This window comes from Ochotona princeps, chromosome 17 (genome assembly GCF_030435755.1).
Source record: "Ochotona princeps isolate mOchPri1 chromosome 17, mOchPri1.hap1, whole genome shotgun sequence".
Taxonomy (NCBI): domain Eukaryota; kingdom Metazoa; phylum Chordata; class Mammalia; order Lagomorpha; family Ochotonidae; genus Ochotona; species Ochotona princeps.
The window spans coordinates 39,913,049-39,928,761 of NC_080848.1; the positions used below are offsets into that span (position 1 = coordinate 39,913,049).

The 15,713-nt window shown below is 54.0% G+C and overlaps 1 protein-coding gene across 1 annotated transcript in view; it reads right to left on the reverse strand.

Moving 5' to 3' along the window:
- ITGAE (integrin subunit alpha E) overlaps positions 1-15,713 on the reverse strand; it is a 51,424-nt gene that overhangs the window by 10,634 nt on the left and 25,077 nt on the right. The window contains exons 17-24 of the mRNA XM_058676456.1: positions 14,269-14,384; positions 13,376-13,536; positions 10,538-10,666; positions 7,432-7,505; positions 2,815-2,947; positions 1,876-1,974; positions 1,384-1,463; positions 881-958 (exon numbers count right to left, since the gene is read on the reverse strand). Of these exons, the coding sequence (XP_058532439.1) occupies positions 881-958; positions 1,384-1,463; positions 1,876-1,974; positions 2,815-2,947; positions 7,432-7,505; positions 10,538-10,666; positions 13,376-13,536; positions 14,269-14,384 (870 nt within the window). The remainder of the gene's footprint in view (positions 1-880; positions 959-1,383; positions 1,464-1,875; positions 1,975-2,814; positions 2,948-7,431; positions 7,506-10,537; positions 10,667-13,375; positions 13,537-14,268; positions 14,385-15,713) is intronic.

The window sequence follows — 15,713 nt, forward strand, 5'->3', positions numbered from 1 at the left end:
AGCCATCTGGGATGGACAATCTGTCTCTCCTTCTCTCTCCATAACTTCTAAAAAAGATGATTTCTATTGGAAAGGCAGATTTACAAAGAGAGACAGAGAAAGATCTTCCATCTAGTGGTTCACTCAACGGCCAGGGCTGAGCCGATCCAAAGCCAGGAGCCAGGAGCTTCTGGGTTTCCCACGCGGGTGCAGGGTCCCAAGGCTTTGGGCCGTCCTCCACTGCTTTCCCAGGCCACAGGCAGAGAGCTGGATGGGAAGTGGAACAGCCGGGACATGAACCAGTCCCCAAAATAAATGAATCTTTAAAAAAAGATTTTTAAAAAGTGGAGCAGTGCAGTCACTGGGCCACCTGTATGCCACATTGGGGTGCCTGGTTCGAGTCCCAGCTTACTACTTAATTCCTCTTAGTGCACACCCTGGGAGGAAACCAGTGATCCTCAAGTCGGCCACGTGAGACCCAGAGGGAGTTCCAGGATCGTGGCTTCAATCTCGCCCGCCTCTGGCTGTTGCTGGTGTCTGGAGGATGGAGAGTAAATGGCTGCAAGATTTCTGACTCCCTGCCTTTCAAATAAAATGGGAAAATAAAAATATTTCAAAATGCCAAGTGCTTGTTGAGGGGTTGGAATGAGATGCAGCCGTTGGGGTGGGGGTGGTTCATTTCTAATTATGACTCTTCAAAGTGACCTTCCCTTTCCCAATCCCACAGGCCCCTCTCTTTCCTCCATGGTCAGCTCTTCTGTAGCAGGGCCACTTGGCAGCCACCGGGGGGGCTGCAGGGCCTGGCGGAGTGCCCTAGAGTACTCCCCTTGCAGACCAGTGATGCGCTTCCAGCCCCACCCCCTGGCCAGGATCCCTGGGTGCAGCCCTGGGGAGTACCTACTTGGGAAGAACCGCTACGAAGGCGTGCTTGAACTGGAGCGTGTGACTAGATCTGGCCGAAGATCTTTGTTCGTTGGAACTAGGAGGAAGAATGTTGGGTCCATAGCACACCTGCTTACGCGCACATGTTGTGTCTGTTTCCTAGCTCCCCAGGGCTTCAGGGGAGCTGGGTAAGAAAAGGCTCTTGGAGGTTAGAAATTGGAGTTGCCAGAAGATCACACTAGGTAAACGGTGATTTAAAGGGACTTCATAGCACGGTCACAAGTTAAACTGAACCATAGCTGAAACTCCCTTCAGAGACTTGTACCAGGCTGCACCACTGTTGTACGGTGTGTGTAAATAAAAGGGGTTATATATCTTTGACAGGAAGAAGGCAGAGGCCCCGCACGGTGGGTGCCTAATGGTCTTGCTGCGACAGTAAGGGCTGTGGCTTTCACAGCATGCGGTGGGAGGGAGACCACTTCCTGTGCACAGCCTGGGTCTGCTGGGACCTGCGTCACTCACTTGCTCAGGGTCACAGTGATGTCCGCTGTCCTGTTTGGAAAGGCGTTCTCCTCGAGCTGCCAGGTTACTGAGATGTTTGTCTGTTTGAAGGGGGGAAAACAAAAAGCCAAAAACACCTGTTGTTATCTAGTCCACCCACAATTCACACTGCTTACTGCCAGCTGGACGGCCTGGGGCCATCACGGCCCCATGTTGCTGTGGCATGGCTACCTCATGGCTGTTATTTCAGGGAAGCCTCACACTGTGAATGGAACAGGGTGCCATCAGAAGGTACCCCAACCCCAAAACCATCAGGGGCAGGCAGGGGCGGACTCCCATGGAGCTCACTCCACCTGTCCCTTATGCCCCAACCCTCCTCCCTCCACTTCCTTCAGAGCAAACTCAGCAGTCCTGAGCCCAGCTATGGATCAGCCACAGCACAGGGAAGCTCAGAGACCACAAGGAAGGTTCAAACGAGGTGGGGGGCGGGGGTGTGGCTCCCGGCAGACTCACAGAAGACCTCCTGAGTATGGGGTGACCGACCCTGCACTTCAGGATCAAGACGGAAGCGACCGGCTTAGGGTCATCGCACTGGATGTCTGGAGAGGGCGGCTGTGAACACACAAGGGAAGGGCCCTTTAGCCCACCCAGCAGGAGCCCCTCGTCACTGGTTTGTCTTGGCCCCTGAACCTCCTGGCAAGTGCGAGGCCTGGGGAGGGGCTCAGGGGAGAGCTCCAGAGATCAGCAGAGTTCGCTGTCTGTGGCCATCAGGAGGGCTGGGCTGTGCTCTGTCCCACTACAGCAAGCGTGAGCAAGTAGTTCGTGGATTCTGGAGAAGGGCAGAGCTCCAGCAAAACGTGGGGAGCTACTGGAAAGGGCCTCAGGGCAGAGCTGGGAGTGAGCAGCCCACAGTGGGCAGGTGGCACTGCCAAGCAGACCCGGGGCCTGCTTCCTGGGTAATAGGGCCACATTAACATAGACAGGGAAGGCTGTATCCAGAGGCACCATCTGCAGCCCCTGCACCGTGGACGGGAATGCACCTGTGTCTCCTGCTCAGCAATTCAGGTTCTCAGAGGACTGATAGAGCAGCGCGACCACCCGGAACTGAGGAACTGCCCTCCTCAGCTGCCCTACCCTGCAGCTGCAAGGGGGGCCCCGGGGAAGGGCCTGTGGGCTGCAGCCGGTCAGGGACCTCAGCCTGTAGAATGGGCCAATGGGCAGGTGGAGTTTGTGTTCAGTTTCTCGGCACCTGAGGGCTGCTGGCTCCCCGGCTAAGGAAGGCTGCAACACAGGACTCCTGAGGATGCCCCGCGGTGGTTGGAAGAGCAGGGGGTTTGTGTGGTTGCTAATCAATCATTGCGTGCACCAGGGGGAGGCTGGCACAAGGAGAAGCAGGTGTGCTAGGCAGGAAAGACAGGAGTGGGGCATCTCCATAGCTACCGTCACAGTTACCTTTTGCATCCTCTTAAAGTGTAAGTTCCTGGGGTAACTCAAAGTCATGCTGGTCATGAAGGAATCTTCCCCGGTGTTGCTGAGACTAATGTTCATGGTCAACTCCCTTGTGAGACCCACCACCAGCTCCTGCCTGCGTGGAGAGCAGATACAAGTGTGGCCGGTTCCCATACTCCATCCAACGTGGATGCACTGTGCGTGCACACGCCTCACCAGCTTCTGAGATGAGGAACTGTGGGGCCCCAGGCTGCAGGACCACTGTCGGCAACTGACCTACACAGGAAAACATCAACCACACACAGCAAACTTTCTAACCAGCTGAAAGGCCCCCAGCTGGGACAGGCAGCCAAGACTGGGAAGCGAAAGGACATGTGTCTTGTGACTGCATATTGGTTCCCACATACTGGTTCACTACCTAGATACTTACAACAACCTGGGGCCAGGGTCAAGGCCAGGCACCTGGAACTCCATCCAGGTCATGACGATGGGCAAAGGGAGAACGTTTGTGACAAGGGGGTAGGGGCGGGAAGAATGGCCAGCGCACAGACAAGGGGGTCATGATGAACTCCGAGTGTCCAGCTGGGTGGACGAGAGGTGCCACCCAGAGGGAGAGAGCCCAGGAGAAAAGCCCACTCAGGCCTCAGCATTGCGAGAGGTGGGAGTTGGACAACCTGCAGGAGGGGCTGCCTTGCAGGGTGGACGCTCTGTTCTGGGACGCAGGGGAGTGGTGAGCGGCAGCAGCCTATCTCACAGGGTGTTTCCACCAGAGGCCCCGGAACAATTTCAGGGGGCCTGGCATGCGGGTGTTTCCGTAGGCCCACGTGATTGCCTAGGGGTCCACAATGTCAGATCCTAACCAAGACCCTTGGAAAAGAGCTTGCTCACTGTGGACACCAGAGGGCGCTGCCGGACAGGTCGTGTGTGCTGTGTTCTAGGAGTTGGCAGGAGGGCCTTCTGGGCTGTGGTCCACTCCCACCCAAGCAGCTGTGGGTGCCTGTTGACCCGGTTCCAAGGCACTCCAAAAGTCTTGACTTGAGTCTTTAACGATGGACAGCGCCAGGGCATCTGCATCTGCAGTGCCGTCCTCAAACATCTGTGAAATGACTTGCCAGGACATGGGGAACAGTTTGTCACAGATGCCAACTCTGGCCAACCCATCCTTGGTCTCAAGTCAAGGAGGGCATTCTAAGGCCACCACATGTCCAGAACCTCTCTTGTGACCTCATTCAGCCCTTGCCAAGTCCAGCTTCCACAGTGCCAGATCGGGTCCCTGTCTGCATGGCCACGTGTCACCAGCCAGATGTGACCATTAAGTTGTCATTGCGTACCAGAGCACTGGTTGGAGTCCTTGCTGCTCCTGCTTTCAGCCCAGCTCCTTCCTAACACAGCGGAAAATGGCTCAGGTACTTGGGCTCCTGCCACCCACATGGGAGACCCGGATGGAACATTAGGCCTAGGCCAACCCCGGCAGCAATCCAGTGAGTGAAGCGGCAGACAGATTTGTCTTCCTGTCCCTGCCTGTCTCTATCATCGTCTCTCTAGCTCTGATTTTCAAATTCACGAACAAATCTTTAAAAAAAAAATTGAACCCAGCTGTAGGCAACTGCCCACATTGCCTTATACCTAGGCAAGTGTTACGCTGCCGGGAGAAAGCCAACCGGTAGCTGATCGGCATTCTGGGTCTGGCTAATACCAAATCTGTGTTAACTATACTGGTGTGCCAGCAGAGTTGCCTATTTTATTTTTCTTTTTTCTAAAGATATATGTGGAAGGTGGGGAACCCTGGCCCCCAGGTAGAGGAGGGAAGGCTGCAGACTGCCCAGGGAAGGGGATCTGGGATATATTGAAGTGGGAGTGGCTGAAGGCATGTTTGATACGGGAGGAATGACTTCTCGGGGGTCTTCCATGGACCAGGCCACTGAACTCACAGGTAGATGAGGGAGCTGAGACGGAGTGGTTTAGAGGGGGAAAGCAGAGGGTGTGTCTGGGTCAAGCCAGGGTACTCACTCATAGGGGAGACCTAAGCTGAGTTATATAGCATTGCCTGCCACCAGCTGACACACAAAAGGTTAGGACCATGCCTGACTGAGCTAGGCCATGGAACCTGCCCACAAGTGTTGCAGCAGGGGGTGGGCCCCAAGCTGGATACTCATGAGAATATGAGAGATCTGGATCTGGGAGCAGATTCTACAGGACACTTGTGGGCTCACCTCTGTGGGCCTGCAACACCCATCAGTTTGCACAGAGCTGCAGCTGATGATGGGTTGAGCAAAGGCTGAACCTCGGAATTCACCTGACATTTTTGGGAGCCGGGCCTGGGAGCGCGCCAGGCTGGGCTAGGCTGCAGCTCTCACCAGCACCCACAGAGGCCAGGACTGAGGACAGACCATGCCAGGCAGGGCCACAGCACCCACCAGCCCGTGTGAGATCTGGGGCTGAGAGCGGACCCGAAGGGAGCTTGGGGAACTCCCCTGCTAAGTCACAGGATCCGCTGGCAATTGCAAGGACCGGGTGCGAGTCACGTCTGCTAGATGGCAGTATCCCCCTGGCAGGCACAAGATCCGGGGCTGGAAATAGCCCTGGTATGCACTCCCCTGCTGGGCTGTAGCTCCCACCGGTGGGCATGTCGGCAGCTGCCTGGGCTAGGTTTGAGGGTGGGACAGGCTGAGCTAACTTGCAGCACCCACGGGTGTACACAAAAGCCAGATGGGATCCAGGACGGATCAGGCTAGGCCATGGCACATGCCAGCAAAAACTAGGGCTGAGGGCAAGCCAGGTGGGGGTTATTGGAAGTCACCCTGACTAGGCAACGGTGCACGTAAAGACTGCGCTTACAGCAGACTGGGCTGGGCTCGGCCTTAGCACCAATCAGCTCACGTGAGATCTGAAGCTGGGGATGGACCTGACCGGGCAGCTGCATCCACCTGCATGTACGCTGGCCGGTACAGGTGATGGGCCGAAAAGTCAAGTCTGAGGTCACTGCAGGCAAGGTTTCTTGGGGGACTCCACAACCAGAAGGCTGAATTCAAACCCTAACCATGGGGAAAATCACAATATATGTGCTCCGACCCCGGAGTGTGTATGTCAGGGCTGGGCCTCCTCAGTTGCTGATAGCTGTGCAGTGGACACAGTATGCCCAGATGCAAACAGGAGACATGACAGCCAGCTCAGTCTAGGCCAGCAGAGGACTTTGAGTGCCTTGTCCGAGGATGGAAAGGAGAACAGGTCGGACAACTCTCGTGTTCAAGCTTTGCAACATGCTTCTGGGGACCCTGAACCCATGTGGGAGACTTGGAAGAAGCTCCTGGCTTCAGATTGGCTCAGCTCTGGCCATTATGGCCATTTGGGGAGTGAAGCAGTGGATGGGAGTTCTTTTCTATCTCTGCTCTCTGTATCTACTCTGCCTTTCTAATAAAAACAAAAAATGAATGTGCCCCCATCCCTGAGTGCTGAGGTAGTTTGACAGCAAAGGAGTCTTTCATTCCTCTCCAGCAGACCAGGAGGATAAAAAAGAACTGAAAGGTTTGTCCCACCCACCCACCCACCTTCCTCCATACCTCAACCCTCCCCACCCTAATCAGAGACCCACAGCATCCCTCTCAACCATGTAAACAGCGTTAAAAATTAAGACAGCCACCTCCCTGCTTCTGCCCCTGCCCCTACAGTCTATTGTCAGTACAGCAGGATGGCCCTGTTAAAAATGCAAGGTCATGGGCCCGGCGGGGTGGCCTAGCGGCTAAAGTCCTCGCCTTGAACTCCCCGGGATCCCATATGGGCGCCGGTTCTAATCCCAGAAGCTCCACTTCCCATCCAGCTCCCTGCTTGTGGCCTGGGAAAGCAGTGGAGGACGGCCCAATGCATTGGGACACTGCACCCGTGTGGGAGACCCAGAGGAGGTTCCTGGTTCCCGGCTTCGGATCGGCACAGCACCGGCCGTTGCGGCTCACTTGGGGAGTGAATCATCGGACGGAAGATCTTCCTCTCTGTCTCTCCTCCTCTCTGTATATCTGACTTTGTAATAAACTGAATAAATCTTTAAAAAAAAAAAATGCAAGGTCACTGCCTGCCCCCCCCCCGGCCCCAGTTTCCCATCCCTCCCTCCCGCGCCCTCCCAACCAGCTTCCCAGCCAGCAGGAAAAGCCCCGAAGAGGAGCTATGAGGTCTAATAGATTCTTCCTCTCTCGCCGTCACTCCAAGGACCACCACACTGGGTCCTACCAGCCATGCTCCCATCTCCCTTCAGCCCCGCCACCTTCGCATTCTCTCCCACCTCCCGGCAGGAAGGCAGGGTGCTTGTCTGTGTCGGTGCCTGGGACCTCCCCAGCACCTAAAGCACTTGGCATGGAGCAGACATTCCAGAAATAGGGAATGCATGGAGGAATCTGAGCCAGGAACAAGAGACTTATTCCAGCTGAGCTAGTCCTGGGAGTGAGGCAGACCATTGGGTAATAAACCTTGCATCGGTCAAGACATCAAGAGACCCCGGTTCAAGGCCATCAAACGGCCTCTGAGACTCCCAAGCAAGGCCCTTCCTAATCTCTTCCCGGGGAGCCCTGGGGGTCGTACACACTGCATCCCAGCTAAGCCAGCTGGAGGAAGCCATTGCCCCAGACTCACTCAGAGATGGTGGAGGCCACCCCTAGTTCGGCCACACAGAACAGCTTGTTCTTGCAGTCCTTCTCGTAGGGCAGCTGGAAGCAGACAGAGGGGACACCGTCAGCCCCGCACCCCCCCTTTGCAGCAGCCCCACCTGGGTTCTTCCCCTTAAGGGACTTGGGCCTCGCCTCCCCGCTTCCAGGTATAGAGGGGAGGCCGACAGAGGAGCTGTGACTGTGGCATTCCTGCATCTGCCTGACTCCACGGGCAACAGGGAGCCTGGCCCTGGGCCAGAACCAAAGTCAGCTGAGCCAAGTGGCAAAGCTCACAACTCCTGGCCGCCCTGCTGTGACAGGCAGCCCCCTAATGAGCAGAGGGTGCCACAGGCAGGTGCAGGAAGGGAACCACCAACCACGTGATGCCAAGGCCAGACTTTCCTAGGCACCCATTTTGTACACGGGGAATACAATGTGAACTGTTACCATAGTGACTGACTGTTATAAGGAGCCGACAGGAGTTAAGCAGGGAGCTCCACAGCCACCTTGGGCCACAGCTCCAGCGCCGGGAGCCACCTGCAGGGGGCGCTAGCATGACCTGCATCTCCTCATGAGGAAAGCACAAACTGAGGAACCGTCCACAAGGTGACAGGCCTGTGCCCTTCACAGATGGACAAATAAATGGACAATCTGAAAACAGTGCGTGAGTCATTCACTGAGTTTCCAGGGATGACTAAAGGTAAAATTAAATGAGGAAATCACAGAGCAGCAAAACTTGCCATGTTCTAAACAGACCTCGGTCTTGCTGGTGAGGTCAGTGACATGGTAGCTGTTCAAGCTGCTTCAGCATTTTCCCAAACGTGAGTTGTACAACGGAGTGCGCTGATTTGAATACATATCTGACATTTGTCCTTTGAACGCTATTTACATACATTTTAATAATCATACATAATTTTCGAATGTTCAAGTCATTTAAGGAAATAAAAGCAGGGGCCAGTGCTGTGGCATAGCAGGTAAAGCCATTGCCTGCACTGCCGTCATCCCCTAAGGGCCTGGTTTGAGTCCGGGCTGCTCCACTTCCGATCCAGCTCCCTGCTAAAGCATCTGGCAAAGCAGCAGAGCGTGGCCCAAGTGCTCGGGCCCCTGCCACCCACATGGGAGGCCAGGAAGAGGCTCCTTGGTTCCTGGCTTCAGGCTCATTCAGCTCTGGCCGCTGCAGCCATTTGTGGAGTGAATTAGCAGCCGGATGAGCACCCTGTCTCTGCCTCTCTCTCTCTAAAACTCAGCCTTTCAAGTAAGTAACAAATCCTTCTTAAAAAGAAAAAGTAACGGGCCCGGCGGCGTGGCCTAGCAGCTAAAGTCCTCGCCTTGAACTCCCCAGGATCCCATATGGGCGCCGGTTCTAATCCCGGCAGCTCCACTTCCCATCCAGCTCCCTGCTTGTGGCCTGGGAAAGCAGTGGAGGACGGCCCAATGCATTGGGACACTGCACCCATGTGGGAGACCTGGAAGAGGTTCCTGGTTCCTGGCTTCGGATCGGCGCGCACCGCCTGTTGCGGCTCACTTGGGGAGTGAATCATCGGATGGAAGATCTTCCTCTCTGTCTCTCCTCCTCTCTGTATATCTGACTGTAATAAAATAAATAAATCTTAAAAAAAAAAAAAGAAAAAGTAACAATAAAATGCAACGAATAATCCCCAACCAGCACTTTTTTTTGCTATAAAAATATCAATCGGACAACTTGAATAAAGTTTGTAAATAATAATATTGGGCCCAGCGTGATAACATAGTGGTTAGTCCTCGCCTTGAACACGCTGGGATCCCATGTGGGTGCCGGTTGTAATCCCAGCTACCCTGCTTCCCATCCAGCTCCCTGCTTGTAGCCTGGGAAGGCAGTCAAGGATGGCCCAAAGCCTTGGGACCCTGCACCTGCGTGGGAGATCTGGAGGAAGCTTCTGGCTCCTGGCTTCAGGTCAGTGCAGCACCAGCCATTGTGGCCATTTGGGGAGTGAATCATTGGATGGAAGATCTTCCTCTCTGTCTCTCCTCCTCTCTGTATATCCACCTTTCCAATAAAAATAAATAAATCTTTAAATAATAATAATAATATTTTATCACTATTAGTGTCCTATTTTGATCACCATACTGTAGCAGAAAGTCCTTATTTTTAGAAAATAAATTCTGAGGTATTGGAGGCAAATAGGGAATTCTTTGCACTATTTTTGTAATTTTTGCTAAGTTAAATATTATAAAACAGTTTTTTTTAAAGATTTAATTATTAGGCCTAGAGAGATAGCCTAGAGGCTAAAGTCCTTGCCTTGTATGCCCCAGGATCCCATATGTGCGCCAGTTCGTATCCCGGCTGCTCCACTTCCCTTCTAGTCCCTGCTTGTGGCCTGGGAAAGCAGTCGAGGACGGCCCAAAGCCTTGGGACCCTGCACCTGCGTGGGAGACAGGGAAGAAGGCTCTTGCCTTTGAATCTGCTCAGCTCCAGCCATTGTGGCCACTTGGGGAGTGAATCAGCAGATGGAAAATCTTTCTGTCTCTCCTTCTCTTGTAAATCTACCATTCCAATTTTTCAAAATCTTTTTTAAAAAGAGATTTAATTATTTTACTTGGAGGTCAAAGTTTGTAGAGATAGAGGGAAAGAGAGTGAAAAAGATCTTCCATCCACTGGTTCAGTCCCAAAGGGTCGCAGCAGCCCTGCTGGGTCTGTCCAAAGCTGGGGGCCAGGAGCTTCTTCTGGAGTTCCCATGTGGGTGCAGGGGTGTCAGTACGGTGGAAACAGACATTCAGCCCGAGGGCCTGGGCAGGGCCTGAACAGGCAGCTCGCCAAAGGGCACCTACCTTCTCTGCCACATAGGGCAAGGCAGCTCCAGTGCAGTGCCCATTGGCGACCCCACCACAGCATCATCAGAGGGCTCAGCCAGGTAAAGGCCCAGTCTACAATGTACTCACCTACTGCACTACATAGACACTAATCACTTGGCGTGAACACAAAGATAAGCCCTGGGGGCTGGCTAGAGGCCCCCCCATTTGTGCCAACTCTAAAGACCTGTAGGTGGCCAGGGGAGCCAGGGCTTGTGTGGGATGACCCATGGGAGATTTGGTGCTGGCTGTGGGCAGGTCACCTGGAAGATTGCGAAGGGCTCCGTGTAGTGGTCCAGGATAGGGTGGAGCTGGCTCCCCCGTCTCCAGTGAGTCTGAAGGTGGTAGCTGACATTGACGGTGATGTTGGAAAAGCAATCATCCTCGCAGAGCTGTGAGGAGGCGCGGTTGGATGCCGGAGGAAAGAAGATATGGAGAGCACTTGAACCACCACATGGTCATGATCAGAGACACACAACAGAATCAAGTGCCTTCCGCACCAGCCAGCCTGAAGCGAAATGCTCTCCAAGGGGGCTGCCAGGGGCCAGCACTTGGCCCAGCAGTCACAACACTGCTTGGGCCAGCCAGGCCCCCTCCCCTCTACTGAAGTGCCCGGGGTTCAAGTCCCAGCTCTGCTTCCCACTTCAGCTCCCTGCTACTGAGGCAGGTAAAGGCTTAAGTTCTTGGGTCCCTGCCACCTACATGGGAGACCTTGTGTCCCTGATCTTAAAACAAACATAGAATCATACATATGTACATACAGGCAGGTACATTAATGACAAGAAAATAAGGAGGCCATGGAGAATTCTGGGGAAGTTTTCTGCCTTTTGTGGGAGCCTCGGGTTTCCTAACTCCCTCCAGTTTTCATCTTGACCACAAAGGGATGTTGACCATGAACAGGCAGGAACCGGCCCAGGTTTTAGGGGACAAGTGGGAGCCACAGAAACCAAGTCATTGTCACATTTGACAAACGTCTTCCCCACAGCAGGACAGCAGAGGTAAAAGGATGGCTCGGAGAGGTAAGGGCTGAGAACGTGGAGACGGTTCTCCATGGTGAGGCCTCGCTCGGGATGCCCGTGTGGGGGTGCCAGGGTTTGGGTCATCGGATGGAAGATTTTCCTCTCTATCTCTCCTCCTCTCTATATATCTGACTCTGCAATAAAAATAAATAAATCTTTTTTTTAAAAAAATGTCATTTTGTTTTAAGAAAGGTCACACACATGCCAGAAACTCTCTCTTAATTCAATCGCTTTAGGGGTAAGTATTTGACTTGGAGCTCAGGCCACCTGTGTCCCTGGTCGGAATACACCGTCCCATTTCAGGCTCTGGTGCTTGTCTCGTTTCCTGCTATGTCAGGCCCTGGGAGGCCACAGTGATGGTCCAAGTGCATGGATCTCTGCCACCTCCACCGGAGGCCTAGGCTGGATTCCTGGTGTCCAGCTTCAGCCGGGCCCAGCCCCAGGGGAAGCCAGCAGGTGGGAACTCCTTCATGTCTGTCAGCCTCTCTTCCTTCCTCTATGACTTTCAATTTATATATATATATATATTTTTTATATATATTATACATATTATATAAATATGTATATTTATATAAATATAAAAAGGTCCCTTGGAAGTAGGTGTGCAATCAGAGGTATAAATTTATGAGTCTGTTCACTGGAATAAACCATCCCTGTTAGTCCAAAGTTCTGGGTCCTACTAGGCTGAGCATCCACAAATGATTTTACTTTTGCCTGTCTCTGGGCACCTTTGCCAGGAGTCAACCTTTCTTAAAAAAAAAAAAATGCAGATTTGAAAGGCAGATTTACAGAGAGATATGGAGACAGGAAGAGGAAAGGGGGAAGGAAGAGAAAGAGCTTTCATGCGCTGGTTTGTCCACTGCTCAAATGCCTACCATAGCCAGGTCTGGGCTAGACCAGAGCCAGGAGCCAGGAACTGCTTCTGGGTCTCCTGTGTGGGTGGCAGGGCCCAAGTACCTGAGCCGTCAGCTGCTGTTTTTCTCACGCACATTTGCAGGGAGCCGGATAGGAAGCAGAGTATTCAGGCATGGCAAGCAGTGGCTTAACCTAAGAGGCCACAACACTCAGCCTTATTTCTGTTTCTGCCTTCCAGTTGTTACATTGTTCAGATGGCCACTTGCAGCTCCCCTGCTGTTATCACAGGAGGCTGGATAACGAAGGGAGGAACATCATTTCTCCCTGATTATCACTGAGAAACGTCACCTTCCTTCCCTTCAGCTTCTGGGGAACTCGCACGGAACCACTGCTCCGTGACGGCAGTGTTTCTGGAATGAGCACCTCCAGCTTCCACATCCTAATGTGATTCCTGGTCTACTATGATGATGTTTTAAAAGTTTATTTGAGGGCCCGGTGGCGTGGCCTAGCAGCTAAAGTCCTCAACTTGAACGCCCCGGGATCCCATATGGGCGCAGAGTCTAATCCCAGCAGCTCCACTTCCCATCCAGCTCCCTGCTTGTGGCCTGGGAAAGCAATGGAGGACGGCCCAATGCATTGGGACACTGCACCCGCATGGGAGACCCGGAAGAGGTTCCAGGTTCCCGGCTTCGGATCGGTGCGCATCGGCCCGTTGCGGCTCACTTGGGGAGTGAATCATCGGACGGAAGATCTTCCTCTCTGTCTCTCCTCCTCTGTGTATATCTGACTGTAATAAAATGATTAAAATCTTTAAAAAAAAAAAAGTTTATTTGAGAGTGATAGCAACAGAGAGCTCCCAACCTCTGTTTCACTCTGTGAATGCCCACAACGGCCAGAGCAGGGTTGAGCTCAAGCCAGGAACCAGCTTCTCCATTCAGAGACTGCAAGCCAGGGACGGTGGCGGGCAGGAACCCCATGACCGGCGCCATCAGATTGCCTCCCCCAGACTGGAGTCAGCAGGAAGGCTAGTCAGAAGCTGGCACTGGGGACAGAGCCAAGGTACCCTGGCTTGGAACACTGGGTGTTTTAACCATGAGGCTATACACCTCCATCCTACTGCATTGATTTTAACCACCACATGGCGGGGGCACACCCTTCACTGCAAGCATCTCCCATCTCCGCCAAGCTCAGGTGCCTGTGGACTTCCACCTAAACACCTCCACTTACCTGTTTGTTAGCGGGGGCAAGCATCAGGGTCTTGCAGGGAGAGGACCCTGCATTCCATTCTATGTTACCCGAGCAGGCTCTCATGCCTGAGCACTGCAACCTTTTCCTCGGTTGCAGCATGTCCACATCCAGTAGGAAGTTCAAGGTCATCCCTCCAAGGCCTGCAAATGCACGTGGGCCTTCCTTGTGATGCTGTCGCAAGGCGCCTCGACTTCCATTCTGCCTGGGGCTCCACCTGGGCAGGCCCTCCCGAGGGGCCCTTCCCACTGTCCCCTGGTACCTTGCAGGTCACCTGGCCCAATCCCTCTGAAGTACCAAACAGAAACTGGGGCCCAGAGAGGCAGAGACACCTGCCCAGGGGCACACAGCGCTCAGCAGGCCCAGGATCCCGGCAGGCCTGTTGTTTTTGCACACGGCCTCTGGCCAGGGACAGAGGGCCAGGCATCCCTGGGACTGTGATGACAACCTGAACCTCAGGGGCTGCTGAGAAGAGAGCGTTTCGGGGCTGGCTATGATCAGCTGGGCTACAAAAGCCAGGGCCACCCTTTCTCCCCTTCTGGAAAAAGCATGTCCAAGCAAGTCAGGTTCTCCCATCCTGCCTTGGCTAGGGAGACACACTAAGAAGGAGAGATGCAGAGAGAGAGAGGAAAGCCCTCCAAACTGCCCTGCTATCCCACACATGCTTGGCCACAGGTACAGCCATGGAGGTGGAGGAATGGTACCTTCTCAGTCTTCTCTTGAAAACTCAGCCCCAGGGACCCCAGGGACCCCAGGCCTGCCCCCACCCAGCAGGGTCAGAGTGGGGGCAGCAGGTGCAGGGTCTCACACAAGCACTCTTCCAGCCCTCCTTTCCCCTGCAGGCAGCCCCCCTTGCCCACGACTCAGCATCTTACTCTGCTTGGCGCTGCTTTCAAAACACAAATCCACACGCACGCTCCCATTGAAGCCGATGGGCAGGGCGCTAGGGGTGAAGGTCATAGACGCATTCAGACGAGTCACGGGCCGTGAGCTAAACAGGACAGCAAAGGGGTTGTGGGCTCCGGTTTTATTGAACCACTCCAAGTATGCTAGCATTGCTTGAGTCCACAGGTTCACAGGCAGCCCTGGAGGCCACGCCCCAGAGCGGGTTTCTCAGTAGTAACCATGGTGTGGCCTGGGGCAGCATGGCAAGGGGGTCTCTGTGGGTGCTGAGTGGAGAATGGCCAATGGGTTGTGGAAGCAGGAAGATGGTGGTGGCCGTGGTGGTGGCCCGGGCTGAGGGCTATTATGCACTTGAGCGGGGGAAATGGGGAGAAGGCCATGGAGACAAGGCGATAAGGACGGTGGAGGAAAAGCAGTGTCTGTCCTGAACACCTGGGCGGATGCTGCCGCCGCTGGCTGAAACAGAACACCTCAGAGCATGACACACGTGGGAGAATGAAGGTTGGGTGGGAGCTGGAGCCCCACCTGGAGGCACACCCATGCCCAGCAACAGCTGGACCAGGGTATGAGGAGGCAGCTTAACCCATCACGCAGCTCGGAAGACGGGCAGGCAGGAGCGTTCCATTCACTTTCTGGCAAGCCTTAAGGCTCAAGTGTCCAGTTAGGGACAGAGCTTGGGAGTGCTGGAATCAGCCCTGGTGATGGCAGCCACTGGGGGCACCGTACCAAGTGCTTTGTGTGCACCAGGGGGAGGGTGTTTTCCAAAAGTTCATGGGAAATCCTTCTTAACCAAAAAAATCATGCCTAGATTTCTTCAAACAACTTTGGACAGAACTAAATATACCTATCTTTTTATTTTCATTCCATTCCCTAAGAACTTCTGAAGGCTTATTTTTACTTCATTTACTGGTTTTATGTAAAAGGGAGAGCAACAGTGGGACAGAGAGACAGAGATGTTTCCATCTGCTGTTTCACTCCCCACGTGACCACAGCAGCCAAGGCTGGGCCAGGTCAAGGTCAAGGGCCTGGAACTCCATCCGGGTCTCCCATGTGCCGTGAAAGGGGCCCTAGGACACTGACTGCCTCCCGGGACACAAATGAGCAGAGAGCTGGGATTGGATCCAGAAGAACTGAAAGCCGGGCACCCAGGGAGCACTGTGCAAACTCCTTCCAGTTCACAAACTTTTTGCGGTACACTCCGCTCCCTCCCACCGCTCCCTCCCACAGCCCTGCCATAATCCTCACCACTCTAGGAAGCAGGTGCTAGTCTTGACTACAGGAGGGAAGGCTGGGCTTTGGCACTAAACAGGCTGTCCAAATGAGAGCCAACGAGGCTCAAGGCTAGACTCCAGACAGTGGGCCCTTCCCCGTGGCACCACCTCCCTCTCCCAGTACCCGGGGTCCACAGGTGAAGCTA